Source organism: Anneissia japonica, unplaced genomic scaffold, assembly GCF_011630105.1.
Source record: "Anneissia japonica isolate Jap-2015-1 unplaced genomic scaffold, ASM1163010v1 scaffold256_len832006_cov191, whole genome shotgun sequence".
Lineage (NCBI taxonomy): Eukaryota > Metazoa > Echinodermata > Crinoidea > Comatulida > Comatulidae > Anneissia > Anneissia japonica.
The window spans coordinates 596,059-613,059 of record NW_022691310.1 but is presented as its reverse complement, the minus strand read 5'-3'; the positions used below and the strand labels follow the sequence as shown (position 1 = coordinate 613,059).

The 17,001-nt window shown below is 33.5% G+C and overlaps 1 protein-coding gene across 7 annotated transcripts in view; it reads right to left on the bottom strand.

The window, feature by feature from the left end:
• The window catches only part of LOC117100013 (metal-response element-binding transcription factor 2-like), an 18,486-nt gene extending 10,480 nt beyond the window's left edge, over positions 1–8,006 (bottom strand). The window contains exons 1-8 of one of the 7 annotated variants that reach the window (XM_033239551.1): positions 7,851–8,006; positions 6,422–6,664; positions 4,902–4,983; positions 4,268–4,360; positions 3,549–3,652; positions 2,796–2,826; positions 2,275–2,315; positions 1,265–1,341 (exon numbers count right to left, since the gene is read on the bottom strand). In XM_033239551.1, the coding sequence (XP_033095442.1) occupies positions 1,265–1,341; positions 2,275–2,315; positions 2,796–2,826; positions 3,549–3,652; positions 4,268–4,360; positions 4,902–4,983; positions 6,422–6,601 (608 nt within the window). In that variant the 5' untranslated portion in view covers positions 6,602–6,664; positions 7,851–8,006. Of the gene's footprint in view, positions 1–1,264; positions 1,342–2,274; positions 2,316–2,795; positions 2,827–3,548; positions 3,653–4,267; positions 4,361–4,901; positions 4,984–6,421; positions 6,665–7,597; positions 7,698–7,771 lie in introns of those variants that run through there. The other 6 variants (XM_033239554.1, XM_033239556.1, XM_033239553.1 and 3 more) reach the window with 6 other exon arrangements.
• Positions 8,007–17,001: the final 8,995 nt, after the last annotated feature.

Here is a 17,001-nt window from a genome sequence, read left to right as displayed (position 1 = left end):
GACGCAAGCAATTTGAGTGATTTATACGTTAAATATTTTCTATTTCTGAAAAGAAATTTAAGTCTACCATGTACCTTACCTAAAACTTTCGTACCAGTGGATTTACCATTAAGGTGCTGATCAAGGTCAAGACCCAGGTACTTGATACAGGTTCTGGCATTTACTTATTAAAGGTAATATCCAGTTTTGATTGTTTTCTACTTATATTTCGTGTTCCATACAGTATGGATTCGGTTTTGTCTAAATGTAACGTTAATTTATTGTCAACAAGCCAATTATTTATAGATTTTAACTCTTCATTTAGTTCAGTTTCAATATTTTTTACATTATTACTTGATACCATTAACGCTGCATCATCAGCATACAATAATAATTTGCATTTTACGGAGGATGGCATGTCATTGACATAAACTAGAAATAGGAGAGGCCCAAGTATTGAGCCTTGTGGCACACCACACTTCGTTTCTAGCATAGGGGATCTAGTACCGTTTATGTCAACTACTTGACATCTTCCCCGTAAGTATGATTGCATCCATAAAATAGAGATATCAGATAGCCCCAAAGCTCTTTAAATTTATACAAAAGAATATCATGATGAACGGTATCAAAAACTTTTTTTAAATCTAAGACTAACATACCAGTATATTCACCATTATCCCATTTTTTACGTATGTAATCAGACAGATGAATCAAACAAGTGTCAGTAGAGAATGATGGCCCAAAGCCCGAATGGAAATCGTAGAGGAGATTTTTTTCAGTTAAGTAGCTCATTAATTGATCATATATAATACGTTCAACAATTTTGGAAATAGCAGAGAGTAAAGACACAGGCCGATAATTCCCAGCATCTAACTTAGCACATTTCCAGTCCTTAGGAATACATCCAGTTCTAATAGATAAATTAATAATAGATGTGAGCGGCTGAACAATATTCTTAGCACCATCCTTAACAAACCTAACAGGTAAGGAATCTAATCCAGCTCCTTTGTTAACATTAAGTTGGTTAATGACGTCAAAAACTTGATTGACATCAGCTTCCCTAAATACTAGATCACCGGGTTTTACATGTTTGTTTTTATAGAATTCTATTACATGACTTCATTAAAAATTCCTGGTTGGTTTGGCAACGTATTTTGTAATTTATTTGCAGTAATTTAGTTGTAGTAATTTACTACAGTATTATATATTAATTTTATTTGATGAATCGGTGACCTTAATAAATAAAAGCAGACCTTGCATCTGGAATGAATGAATACAAACTTACTCTCCAGGTCCACCGCAATAGCAGTAACATTGCTCCACATTGGTACGATGATTACTGTCCCAGTGAAGACTCCCAAGCTGTAAAAGACACACAACAAATATGGTACGAGTACTGTAATACAAAAACAAATTAACCACCTTAAATATATTTTTTAATTTCCACCCTCACCCAAAAAACAAAACACGGTTTTTTATTGTCAAATCCAGTTATTGTCTATTATTCTATCACGACAATAACAATTACTATGTCTAATGTTCAAACCATAATAGAGGCTGAGCCAATATTTATTTTTATTTGATTAATTCACTAAGTGTGTCAATTGCAACTTAAAGGTGGGGGAAACTAATAGAGTGCTAGTAACACTAAACAGAATTAAAAATTATTTCTTTTCCCAATTGGAATAAATTTTTATCTAAAATTATCATTGTTGGCAGAGGGCAGGTTCTTGGGATATGGGTTAAAAAGACTCGTCTTACTAACAGGTGACGGCCTCAATGACGGGTGGAGGGCAGCACAGGACGGCTGTTAGGGAATCCTGGACCATGATGGGGAAGAAGATAGTCAGTTCATAAGGGAACACCGCTTTAAAAAAAAAAAAACATTTCTACAGTCTGAATGTCCCATTTTAGGCATCAAGTGGAGCATAGTTTGCTCCAATCATGGTAGGAGTAAAGTAGGTGTGCCGGGAACACTGGAACCCTCATCAGGGCATCTTTGATGCTGCTACTGTGACCAACAAGGATATGTAAAAAAAAAAATACTAAAAACACAAAGGTACATGGAAAACATTAAACGAATTCAGAGCAAAGGAAAATCTAATCCTTAGTGCAGTCTATTTATGTAGCAACGTATTGTAGATACATTACATGGTAATATACTCTAGTATCCAGTAGCAACAACTGTATTTTTAAAGTCTAGTAGAAATTAACAAAAAACCAATCAAATTCTAAAATATAGCATTGAATACTATTTACTTTCATATTTCTGATCTCAAACACATTTGAACTTACCCTGTATGGAAGAGATCTTTTCATCTCTTCAAATACTTTTGCTATAATGAGAAAATTAGAAGTTAAATCATTAACATAATTAATATGATATGTTAAGCATCTTGATCAGTATTAAAAAGTTGTACATAAAATGTTAATTTGTGTATTTCTGTATGTTTTGTATTTGGAAATCTGTTAAAATAGCTTAGTTTAGTAGCCGCTAAAATTATGTGGATTGCCAAGCCAACAAACCATAGGCCAAAACCTACTTGTCTCAACTTCAAATGAACAACTATACCAGCCTATTAACAGGGCATGTTCAGGTAATACAGCTTGGTTGGAGTTTTTATACAGCAAAATCTAACCCTAAACTTGTCATATGGAATGGCCACTTCAATTAGATATCGCTGATATTTTTTTTCTATTGCACAATGAGAGGTTAGCTTCAATTTTGTTTGTTGTTTGAACAACCACTTCAAATATTCTCTTCAGTGTTCAATAAATAAATAAAACATTAATTTGAATCATTCATATCTACTTACCTGCGGTTCCCCTGCGGGTAGCACCTCCAACCTAACACAGGAAACAAAGATGTTAATATTTATTGTAATATATTTTTAGACCCTTTATTCTGTACCTTTCTTATGGACTGTTACATGCTGCTATTTGAATACTGCCTCTAACAACATTTTAAATTCTATGGTAAATTTTAGTCACTGATATATGTATACTTATAGGCGTTGATATTTTGAGAAATATTATTGAAGGAATAATGGAAAGAAAGCAGCCTTCAGGAAGGAAAAGAGTAATGTTGTTAAGTAACCTGAAGGAAACAAATGAAAGCTATGCCGTCATGAAATTGAAATCATATGAAAGAGAAAATCGTTGAAATTAACTGCTGTGAAGCAGAAAACAAATGATGATGATATGTACAGGTGTATATACATCTTCTAGTGATTACTACACAAAGTCGATTCTAAAAATATAAAATTGGAAAATCTGTTATCAAGAATTTTTCAAGTACGAACATCAATTTTCAAGAGCTTTCAAGGGCCTTGAAAATAATTCTCAAATTCAAGGACTTTTAAGTGCTTTTAAGGACCGTAAAAACTCTAATATAGTTTATACATTTCTGCCATACTGTCAAAAGGCCATACCAGTCACCTTGTTGAATAAAATTTCAACTATTGTAAATATAGCACTGATTACTACACATTAAATGCTAACTGATCAAAAGTTTATCTGTGAACTATTTTGGTATATTAAGTTGAATTTTATAATAACATTTTATCTACCTTTTGGGAACAGACAAACACACATTGACGACAGACCCACGGCTCATCTTCCGATAACAAAACCTTTTGATGTATTACAGGCTGATGACACTTCTGATGATAACCTATGATGAACAAAGTAAAGGTAAAGGTAGGAGAATAACCCATAACTAGCAGCGTCATTGTGCTGAACTGCGTATGAGTGCGGTCCTAGACTACCTAGCAGCCGTAAAGAGGCGCATATATTCCCCAGATGTGTACACTAGCCCTCCACTTTAAGTCCTTATCCAAGAAGACTTAGTTCTACCAACTGAACCCTGGGCGAGGAGCGACTGGAACCAGCGCTGATATTAAGGCTGTAGTTAGTGGCGCCCGTTTTACCGCTCGGCCACTCGACTTGCCAAAATAAAGCAAGGGAAGTTGTATTCAAATCTACTTTTCAAACTCCAACCCTTATTTTTAGATTGTGATTCTGAAATAATTGTGTATATATATTATCCAATTTATCCTGAATGAAATTTAAACCTTGTTAAATGTATTGTGCACTCTCACAATTTTACAAAGGGGGTTGGTTAAAATTCAATTAATTAAAGGTACAAAAAACTTTCTTTAACTTTAAAGCATTTATGGTTGTTAGAGCCCTTGTATTGTTAAGACTTGACTAGTGTAACTCTCATTTACCTGGATCCAAGAGGTCAGTGTGACATAAGTTTATCATATAACCCTTTGTGGTTACTTACCAAGACCGCAGTGATCACAAAGTACTATCTCATTGGGTAGGTTTGAATCACCACTGTGGCAAAGGGAACATGTTATTTCTCCCATCTGGAGACCTGTCGAAAAAAAAAAGGTTGTAGGTTGTGTTAATGTAGTTTAATGTACTTAGCACACACAGTAAACACAGTTGATAGTTTTAAGGTAATTCATTTCTTAAAACAAACAATAATCATGTCAAACCATTAATAAAATTTTAAAAATTAGAAATGGTTCTTTAATGTGATCGGAATTATTTTGTTATCCTGCATTTCTCATTTTTGTTATTTTTTTCTCCTTTTCTAACCTATATTTTGAATGGCTTTTTACCCTGTATTTAGCAAAATACAGGGTAAAAAGCACTTTACCCATGGTTGCTCTAACCACCAAGGAGTGCAAGTAAGCTACCTGGTAGGTTTCAACATCAATGCACTGATTATTAGCTATATTATGAAATTATGGCAGTTTTGTACATGCGTACAACTATTTTTTTATAATGCTTATGGAAAATAAAAGTTTCTTTGAAAACTGACAAATAACTACATTATTATTATTAATAAATCATATTTGTACTTATGCCTTTACTAAGTTAACTTCATAATATCAATATTACTAACCAACCTTTCTGTATGTCTTTGTACAGAACCCAATGTTCGGAGTTGTCTTCAAAAGTAACAAAACATTTTTTAAGTTCTGTATCCACCTAATTGTGTAGAAGAAAAAACGTTTTTTAAAATTGTACTACAAAAAATTCTAAATAAGCTTGGTACTTTGTACAAATGATAGAATTTGTTATTTGCTCATTAAACCATATGTTCAGATATCAATAGTATTAGAAGCATTTTAGATGTTTTTGAATAAACTAGAAATGAATGAATGAATGAAAGAACCAAGCTACATCATTTATTTATAAAAAATTGTAAATACATGTATTAATGTATTCTGGAATTGTTGATGCTTTGCAACTGTAAATATTGATACATTTGGCGCATTTCTAAGTGCCAGCCAATCTGGATGGTGTCTATAAAATAAAATATGCCTTGCAATTTTGTGTCTCTTGAATATCTTTGTAGTTATAGTTAGCCTTTTATGTACAGTAGTTTAAGATCCATCATTTGTATTGCAATATGCTTTGACACCTGTCTTTTGCATCTTTTTATGCATTTGAGATTTATTTGTATTATCTGGAAATCAAATTTCATGTGAACCAAGTTGTGAACACAAATAAATATATACAGTAGAACCTTGATTTTACGTACGGTACGGGACCAGAGGGCGTACGTAAATCGGGGATTCGTAAAATAGAGGTTGGGTTAAATTTGTGGTAACCTTTGACCTAATACGTACATAACGCTCAATAAACGTATGTATGAACGAACGATGTTACCTAGGCTAGACCTAGCCTCTAGGCCTACAAATAAAATTATGTGTTTTTATTGTATTTATTCATCACTTTACGATGTCAAAGTGTTCAAATAAAACCATGTGTCTAGTGCATTAATTCATCACTTTATATCTTTATTTAACTAAAGAACATGAAAATATTGTAAGATTACCTATACGACAAAGGTATAACTTGGGAATTCCCCTTCATGCCTATTCTAAACAACAGAGCTGCGGTATTGTCTGGGCCTGTTGAGACAATCTAAAACCATGTGCGCTGCACTGGGTGAGCCAACCAACTAGCGTTCGTGTACGTGAAACAGCAACCATGTGCTATGCACTGGGCGAGCCAACCAATTAGCGTTCGTGTACGTAACTATGTCTACTCAGCTTCGTGTAGAAAATTCGACCAGACGAGATTGTCCATGGTTTGCCACACGAAGCTAAGGAGGAAAGCAATTATTTTGAGCACCATCGGTAGTTGTTCATCTCACTCAGTTCACGTGGTTTTAGATTATAACAACCCGGTATTAGACTCAATCAACGTTGCTGTTTAATGAAAATATGTTGGATTATGGTTTGTTTATTGTTATAGTTTTTTTACTTATGGTTGCTCTGAAAAGGGCCGTTTGTTTTGAATATTTTCGGGGTTTTTGATGACGTCATCTTCGATACGAGGCGTACGTAAAACCGAGGGTTCATATAACTGGGGTACGTAAAAACGAGGTTCTACTGTATTGTATCTTGTAATACTGCACCTTCTGTATTGTACCAAGATAGGAGAGGCCATCAGTCCATCTTGCCAGCACCTCCATTCCCTCAGAGTACCTAGGCCTACATGACAATCCAGCACTTGCACTTGTTGATGCTTCCTTTGTTTCATCAGCTTCCGTCTCAACCACTTTCTCATCAGCTTTCACAATTTCTGCCATTATCATTTACTGTAAGAAGACTTCACAACACATTCAGTTAATGTTATCAGGGAAGACTGTTTTAATTCTCTGTGGGGGAAAATAAATTTCTATTTGTACCAAACTGTTGTAAAGTATAAGGCCTGCACAGGGAATATAATCTCCTTGCAAAAATTAGGACCAGAAATCCATCTGCGCATTTCAGAAAATAAGAGCAGATTTCTGTGTCATTTTGCTGAAAATTATGATGCTTAGGCCTAGGCCTAATCTCTTAATATATGACCAATGCATCGCAATAGGCCTAATCTCTTAATAACCAATGCATTTGCAATAGTTACGATTTTGTGCACACCAATTTTCTTTTCGATTTTCCACACATATTTGAGTGAGTTTTTGAGGTATCATCTGCGCAGGCCTTTTTCACGAATCGGTAGACATCTTGAAGTAATGACGATCAGCGGTGCGTAACCAACAGAAATAAGATATGCTTTTTGGGCTGATTTTCTGACATCGTGATATTTAAAAAATCACAAAAAAAATTTCCAGCAAAATGTTCTTAAAAGACTAGTCTACACCACTATATGATTGAAAAAAATTGAAAATTTTTTTGACCTCTGAAATCAAAATGGAAAAAGAAAAGCCTATCTAAGTAGTAGTGTATTAAAACAGGTATTCGCAATGTTTGTCATCCGATGTTTACCGATTCGTGAAAAAGACCATTGGCCCTAATCATAGTCAGAGAGGCCTACTTACCTTAGTTTAGGCGAGCCTAGGGCCTAGACTAGTATTATTGCCTTATTTATTTCCTTATTTTCATTTAGCATAGCATAGGCCTCGGTAGGAGGCCTAGGCCTAGGCCTAGGCTAGCTAGGCTACGCCTAGCAGAATATTATTTTCGAGAAACACGTGTATCCGTCTGGAGTTAGCATTCTAAATTCTAATTAAACTATTACTTACTGCAATTAACATTAATAGAAAATAGCTTTAAATCACAGATCTAGGCCTAGACTAAACCTACCCTACCTACGCTAGCTAGCCTAGGACAGGGCCTAATATTAATAATAATAGGCCTAGATCAACACTAAGTAAGTGTCCCCGTGCAATTTGAGTTTACACGAAGTTCGGCCTAGAGATTATGTAACTCTATTTCATCAGCCAATGAAGCGTTATTAAACTGGTTCTCTCCAGTAAACTTACTCTTTAGTTTGTTAATATGCTCTAACAAAACAATTAACAGCTAAAATTGAATAACCAAAATCATGTTTTACATACTCACTTTCTCGTACAACTTCTTCTCAAATTCCGCCATTTCCCGCGAAATATCCAGTAATAGCTGTTGCCAGAATATTTTGAACATCCGCCCTTTCAGTTGACAACCCATACAAAAGTCTATGACACTGAGTAAGATATTAACATTCCTGAATTCAAGATCCCATTGGTATATATTATATTATATATTATATAATTACAGTACATAAAATTTACATAGGCCTACAGTAAACGGAAACCAAAACAAAACAAATAACTCTCCACAATTGTACTATAAAGTAATGGTCCAAACACAATGATTAATTCTAAACAATTGAACACCGTACTCGCGCGAATAAGCGCCCCGTTTGAATAAGCGCCCCTATCGAATAAGCGCCCCTCATAACGAGAAAATTTCCTTAAGCGCCCCGTTTGAATAAACGCCCCATAACTTAATGATCAATCTTGGGACTGTGGATTTTGGCATGATTTGAGGTGTGGAGTGGAATCACATTCTCCTTTAGTCAATATCAAAATGAGGATATTTATCTTTGACAGAATGATGAGAGCTCCCTAGACAGACAGTATATTTCCAACTTTCATCTTCTTTCATTTGTATATAGCATAGTCCTACTACTCCTTTTCCGACAATTGCACCTCTAACACATTCTCATCTAAGTTTTCAAGAAAACCTGCAATGATCATGCCGTCCTGCTATTCTCAATCGACCGATGGCGAACAAGCTAACCACCACCACTAATTTCATCTGCTATTCTGCTGTTATGTAATACTGTACTCACAACATTCTTGTCATGAGAAGCCATGCTCTCTGGACGATTATTTTCCGCCGCAGTACCATTCGTAATTTGCAGTTTCCTGATGTCCTTATTTAATCGTTTTTTATGATTCAAAATGTGCCTCTTGGATTTAATAAGTTCTCATAAGAACCCCTCGATTTTCATCTATTTCCATAAGCGCCCCCTCAATTTTCACTCTGTTTTTTAAGCGCCCCGTTTGAATAAGCGCCCCTCAAAAAGTGCAAAAAATTATTTTAAGCGCCCGGGCGCTTATTCGCGCGAGTACGGTAGTTTGTTTCGACGTGTGTGAACATTTGATTCCGCGTAGACGAATGACTAAGACCCCTATTACTCACTGAAGAATTTTCAAGTTTCTACTGAAAGATAACTTTAGTACACCTTCCCTGGTGTTAAGTGTACACATTTGACTCATACTGTAAAACCTCTAATTGAAGCCCAGTGGGCTTATCTCGAGATAAAGCCCATCTCGAATTGAAGCCCCCCTCTTTTAGTTTGCAAAATAATTAGCTTCGAAAAGAGAAGCCCTGGGGCTTCATTTCAAGATAGTAGACCTACAGTACAGTACATGAATTTCAGAAAACAAAATAAATTTAATACAAGCTTGGTTTATATGTGAAATATGTGTATAGTGGATTACGTATTTTCGTTGCTAAGGGCCCCTTTTCCTTAATAATGGCCTTTTATGGTCTAAAATTAGGATTTATGAGCAAATTAGACATCACATGGCTGTAATTTTCGAAACAGAACATAATAATAAGAGTTTATAATATAATACAATATGTCTTTAAAAACAGCTTTCTTGTAAAAGTCACATTTTCTTGATGGATTGTTATTAGTATTGTATCTATTTCGAATAATGAAATCTCAGATTCACTAGTAAATTGCAATGATAAATTATAGATAGGCCTACTATGAAAATAAATACGGCTAATAAAACAGGATACTGTAATAATAATAATAACTTGTATATTATTATTATTATTATTATTATTATTATTATTATTATTATTATTATTATTATTATTTCCGTAAGTTTAATTTAAACGGCTAATATTCAATAGGATAATAATAATAATAATAGTATGAAAATTAATACGGCTAATATTCAACAATAAAAATAATAATAATAAAAATAATAATAATAATAATAATAATAATAATAATAATAATAATAATAATAACTTGGTATTATTATTATAATTATTATAATTATAATAATAATAATAATTATTATTATTATTATTATTATTATTATTATTATTATTATTATTATTATTATTATTATATTTATTATTATTATTATTTCCGTAAGTAAATAAGCACATCTGTATCTGGGCTATTGACAACAATGTGACTGTTTGACTTTGCTGCACACACAGTGTCATCCTTGTGTCAGCTTCTTCATGATTGCAAAATAGATTTGGCACAGGGAGCACCTCTACTGCAACGCCGTTGTTTCGAATAAAATGACATCCATTGCTATGCGCCACGAAAACATGGACATCAGAAAGAATCTCCCTTAACACTTTCTCCATCTTAAAAAAAAAAAAAAGAATTCGACAAGTCATCGTAATCATCATCATCGTTGTTAACAACAAGAACATTCAATATTGTTACTATATAAGATATATTACACAGTTATCAACCTGAGAGATTTGAAATGCGTGAGTGACTTTACCAGTTGGCGTTGGAGGTGGGGTGGGGGAAGCGACAGGGGAACCCCCACCTAGTAGATTACGCCACTGATGTAAGTACAGATTCATGCTTAACACATTTTTATAGCTTATGGTGACATAAGTTTAATAATTAGACAAAGACCCTGCAAGTTCACCCATACACTTAAATTAGTGTAGAAAACTAGATGACGTCGGTATGATATTTCTTTTGAAAAAAATAACAATTTTAATACGATGAAAATTCTCAGAATTCTAAAATACATGGAACTATATTAGTATTTCATTCATATACATATAGTAAATAGGAAGAAAGTATTGTCGTGCATGATAGGAGGGTAAAACGTTCCCAACGTCAACACAATGAGAGAGGTACGTATGCGTCCTCATTGTCATGTGCACGTCGGAGAAATCAGGAAGTGATTGAAGATAATTTCGTACGTACCACCTTGATCTAAATTAGTGACGCCGGGGCAATAGTTGATAGTAAATAACAGTACATAATTGTTGAATGCAGGGACCTATCTCTAGTAATACATTAAAAATACAAATTATAATTCGGGACATGATATGACCCATGTCATGTGTACATCGTGAACTCATGCGGTAAAGTAGATGTACCGTCCCGATTAAAGGAATGACGCCGGGACCGTATTGATAATAATTAATGGCTACGATGAATTTTCATTTGAAACATCTTACTTGAATCTATTATATGATGATGGTGATTAGGCATACAGATTTCAAGAAAAATACTGGCGTGATTAATCCTGGTGCTTTCTACGACGGAGTCGACGTTAAGGTAAATAAAACTCGAAAAAAAAAAAAAAAAAAAAAAAAAAAAAATGTTCCAAAGGCATGTTTTTGCATACATTTTTATATCATTTGAAACATCTTACTTGAACCTATTATACTGTGTATGATGATGGTGATCAGGCATACGGATTTCAAGAAAAATACAAAAACAGCGTGGTGTCCCTGTGCATTTTTGCATACGTATTTGTGACATAGTTTTATGTACTTATTAAAACATTGATACAAACCAAAGTTGTTAGTTATTTCATTTGAAACCAGTGTCAGTATAATCTTAGGAAAGCATGGTTAACATAAGCAAGAATTTAATCCAATGAAACTTTTTATCATCTTGATACCTTCCGACGAAAATTGACCCTACCGGCGTCACCACGGCGTCCCCACCGATCGATCTGACGTGACGTTGTTATGTGGGTGTTTTATAGATTATTGAGAATGGCAATATCACCGAAAAACGTTAGATAAAATGACAGTTGGATGACCAACAAAGACAACTGAAGACAATAGTTCGTCATTAGAGGTTATTTAGTATAACTTTATTCGGAAAATTAATCTCAAAATCGAGTTGCCGTCCCCGGCGCTGTCCGTGACGTCGTATGATTAGGGCGATTTTAAAGAAATTAACCCCTAAGTATAAAATAGTCGAACCATGTAGTACCTTAATTGCAAATTAACCCAGAAACCCGGTAGTTTGTTGATTGTTTATTCATAGTTACCAACCTCAGAGATTTGAAATGCGTGAGTGACTATACAGTTGGGGGGGGGGGGGGGGGGGGGGGGGTGTCAAGCGGCAAGGGAACCACCCCCACCCGCTCCGACGATCTGAGCATTTTTAAGCTGTTTTAAAACGATTTCAGGGAGTGTTTGTTGATAATACAGGTACATAAGCAAAAATATTATTAATAAAGCCAATTTGAATTTCAATGTAGGCCTATGTTTAATTTGAGCACCCGAACTATGTAGACCTACACAATATTTCATTACTGATCAATTTTTAGTAACTCATTAGTGTTACTGCATCACCGTTTTTATAGTTTTAATACAACCAATTTCTTCAAATTTTAAATACATTTTCCCCTGAATTTGTGATAAATCGTCATCACGCATAAACTTTCGTTAAATGCGCGACAAATTTAGGATCACCCATGTGTTTCTGCAAAATGCGTGTTTCATCCAAAATCACTTTGAAATGAAGAACCGTCCCGCACGATGCGAGACGGTTGGTAACTATGATTATATGTATTATATTATTATTATTATTATTGTATAGGCCGAATATTTGTTAAGCACAGATACCTATTTTTTTTGCATACTAAAATTACATCTATTACCACTACTCTTTTTATTATTACTATAATAATAATAATTATTATTATTATTATTATTATTATTATTTTATTATTATATATTTGTATATTATTATAATTGCTATTACCGTATTATTATTATTATAAATATTATAATCATTAATATTATTATCATTAGTCTTAGTATTATTTTACTGTAATTATACTGTAATGTATTACAATGTTGCTATTATTGTTAAGCAAGATTTTTAATCTTCATTAAGTAATATGATAAAAAATCTTGACTAAGTAATAATGATGAAAAGAGGTGGTACATTTCATGGTCATACAACACTTCAATGTTTGTGTTTTTTATTTGTTATTGCGTATACAGTACAGTATTTCTATGTAGGATGTATATGCAATTATATACACGAAAGAAATGTTGGCATTAAGACCTGTGACTTTTTTTAACAAATACCCAGTCTCCGATTGGCATTTCTATATTGTTTAATTAAATTGTTTTGTATAACCATTATTATACTGTACTGCAATTATACTGAATTAACAATCATCACCACCACACTGTTATGGGCTACAGGCAAAATTAAAAATCAACATGAAATTCAAGTGTCACTCAACATTTTATTTAATAATTATCTGTCGTATCATTCAAAGTTTACAAAAATGTAAATAAACAAATACTGTACAAGAATTGTTCTAGTAAATTGAGTTATTGAGTAACGTCAGCCTACCTAACAATATGCACAATAATAATAGCAATAATTATATTTTAATAACAATAATTTAACAATAAAAAGTAATAATAATGAATTTATATATAATTAATAAAAATAAAACAATAATAATAATAATAATAATAATAATAATAATAATAATAATAATAATAATAATAATAATAATAATCGATTTAATATGTTGCATCTGTTGCTTGTATCTACCTATTCACTGTTGTTAAGGCCATATACGACTTACTGTATTATGGTTATTTAAGTATTTTGTGTAAGCCATTTCTGTTAATTGAATAATAATATAACGTACGATGTAAAATGTACTCGCTATAAATATTTCACCCGTGTCCCGGATATCTTAATGAAATAGGCCCTATTTATAGTGAGTACATTATTTTACATCGTACGTTATATTATTATTCAATTAAGGGCCGAAATGGCTTACACAAAATACTTCAATAACCATAATATAATAATAATAATTAATATTATTATTTTAATACTAATAATAATATATTATTATTATTATTTTAATTAATAATAATAATAATAATAATAATAATAATAATAATAATAATAATAATAATACAAATGTGCTTAATTAAATTAGTTCACAGGCTACCATATTCAATGCCATTCCTTCATGCCTAATATTAAGTAAGTAGGGCTTGGCCCTGCTAGCCTAGACAGTGGCGTAACGATGGGGTCGGGGCCCTGTGTATTTCTGAAACTGGGGGCCCTTTTGGGGCCCCGGTAACCAATTCCATCGTGGGATTTTAGATGTGCATTATTATTCTAAATGTTTTCATCGACGAATAAATGATATGATATGGATCCAGAAAATTGAGGAGGGGGGGGGGGTGGACTTTCACAGTTGAGTCTATACCAACTCAGACCCACCATGGTTAGGGCTGAGGTAAGAAAATTTATGAATATGGCACCTTTAGATGGCCGGAAATGGCACTTCACAAACATAAAATTGTGAATAGCCTATGTACTTTTTTTTTTTTATCTCCAGTTAAAAAATATTTTGGAAAAATTTAGTGGGGTACCGGGCCGGCAGTTCCAGGCCGAGGCCGACAACCCCCCCCCCCCACCCCCCTCACTCTTTATTCCGCCACTGGATATAATATATGTCCTACTGTCCTACAGTATTTCAGACACAAATGGCACTCACAGACTTAAAATTGTGTATATAATTTTCTTTTTATCCACATTTTTAATTTTTTTGGACAAATTTGGTGGGGTCCCGGGCCGAGAGGGGCCCCCTCTTTTTAATCGTTATAATATGATATATGCCCTACAGTCGATTTCAGAGACACCTTATGGTGTTAGTTATCAACAAAGTCCTTTTGGTCAGGGTGCTAGATCGAGGAACCTATAGGTAGGGCCCCTCGGGGCCCCTAGAATTCGGGGGCCCTACGGACCGCCACATGAGAGCGCATAGGCGTTACGCCACTGGAGGTGGAAAGTCCATTGATGGTCTTGTAGGTTACGAGAAGCAATTTGAATTTATTGCGGGATTGAATAGGTAATCAATGCAGCTGGAGTGATGTGTTCGTGTTTTTTTTTTTTACGATTGATGCTGTGTTCTGAGCACGTTGAAGAAGAGCTACTCTCGTGAGAGGCATTCTAAATATAAGTGCATTACCACAGCCAAGGGCAAGTGTTTTGCCTACACAAACATTTCATTACTGATCAATTTTTAGTAACTCATTAGTGTTACTGCATCACCGTTTTTAGTTTTAATACAACCAATTTCTTCAAATTATAAATATATTTTCCCCTGAATTTGTGATAAATCGTTATCACGCATAGACTTTTAATCGTTATATGATATATGCCCAACAGTCGATTTCAAAAACACATTATGGTGTTATTTATCAACAAAGTCCTTTTTGGTCAGGGTGCTAAATCGAGGAACCTATGGGTAGGGCCCCTTGGGGGCCCCTAGAATGATAGGCTGTTATGGACGTTAATGTTTTATCTGCAAAACATTGGATGTGTTACATTTTTGTAGACCAACTTAAGAATAAAAGACAAAAAAGCCACAGTTATAGTCATATCATCAATTTATTTCAATAACAGAAAAAACCGGGTGATTTACAAAAAGTGTGACTGATAAAACCCTTCTTAAATTAATTTTTTTCTGTGACACTGTACAGAGAAAATAATATTATTTAACAGCGCCCTCATAAAACCTATACATCGGATCGTATTAACATCCAAACTTTGAAGTGACTTTCATTGTAGTAATACCAACATTTTACTAGGTCCTATGGGTAATTATTATGAAATGTTTTCAGATACATTATGACCATACTCTGTCTTAAAAATATTATGGAATGCAACACAATGTATATTAAACGCTGTTTAAAACTTAGAACTAATCATATCAGCCGCACGCAGACCCTAAACAACTGTGAAATAATCTGTCATATGATTCGTCTCTCTATCTCTATATAAACCTGTTATTGCCCACTTAAGCCTACTAAGAAAATAATAATACAAACGCTAGCAATTCTACATGTCAATGCAAGAAATATATATATATTTTTTCGTTTGTAGTACAATTATTTTTACAGAATATGCCAAATAGCGAGAAAATAATGCTGATTGAGACGATAGCAAAATTATCATTGAGCTGTTATCGAAATCTAACTGGATGCAATTTTGCAATTGTACATGGAAAGTTTTTGGGAGAAAATGAACGCACTACAACCCATCATTTACACCCTAATCGATGCATTGTGATTGTGACTGGCACGAAGGTGACGTACTATGAGGTGACGCATGTAACAATAACGTAAGCCATTTTCACGACATTATTATTGTACAGGCCTACATTGATGTAACTCACCAGAATAACAAATAACATGAAATTGAAATTAAATGTAGCTTCATACTGTATAAATCAATCGCATTATCTACATACAAATTCTGACGCATTTGATTAAAAAGAAAGTAATAACAACTTCCCTTTCACAATGCATTAATGTGAATATACACTAACAGTGTGCATAAAATATACACAATAGACCTATATTGCTTTACTATTGTAATTGTCTTAGCCATCCATATACATATTAAAATAATATATTATCATTATTTAAAAAACATCTTCATTCACATAGTAAAATACTAGTTTTCTAATATTATAAATACAATACGTTAATAAGTGCTTATTTTATTCAAATCGGCTGGTACTAATGGGTGACCCTTTGTAGGTGCAGTTACAATATTTCATCATAGCAATGTTAAATATATTTTTAAATATTTGTCAAAATACACTAAATTATATTGTTTTTAAATTGTAGGATATAAATATATTAAGTTACATTTTGTTTATTATAAATGTTGACATTAGTGTAGCTTCTTGTAAGTGCCTTTATGCGAGGACGTAATACTGTAAATCAGAGCCCTCATCAACATAGCATTGCTAATTGTAAATGAAATTGATTGCTGTACCTTTGCTGTAGAATTAAACATAAAAAAGGATAGCATATGTAGCAGTTAACACAATGTAAACAGATCGTTTGTTGCAGATCCGAAATTACTGATAAAATGTGTAGCATTAAATTCAACCAGAGTAAAGATCGTTTAGTAGCAATGAAACCAGATTACACAGATCGTTTGTTGCAGTGCAGAACTTACTGAGAAAATTTGTAGCATTAAATTCAACCAGAGTAAAGATCGTATTGTAGCAAATGAACATAATGTACACAGATCGTTTGTTGCAGTGCACAATTACTGATATAATTTGTAGCTCTAAATTCAACCAGATTAAAAATCGTTTTGTAGCAATGAAAACAATGTACACAGATCGTTTGTTGCAGT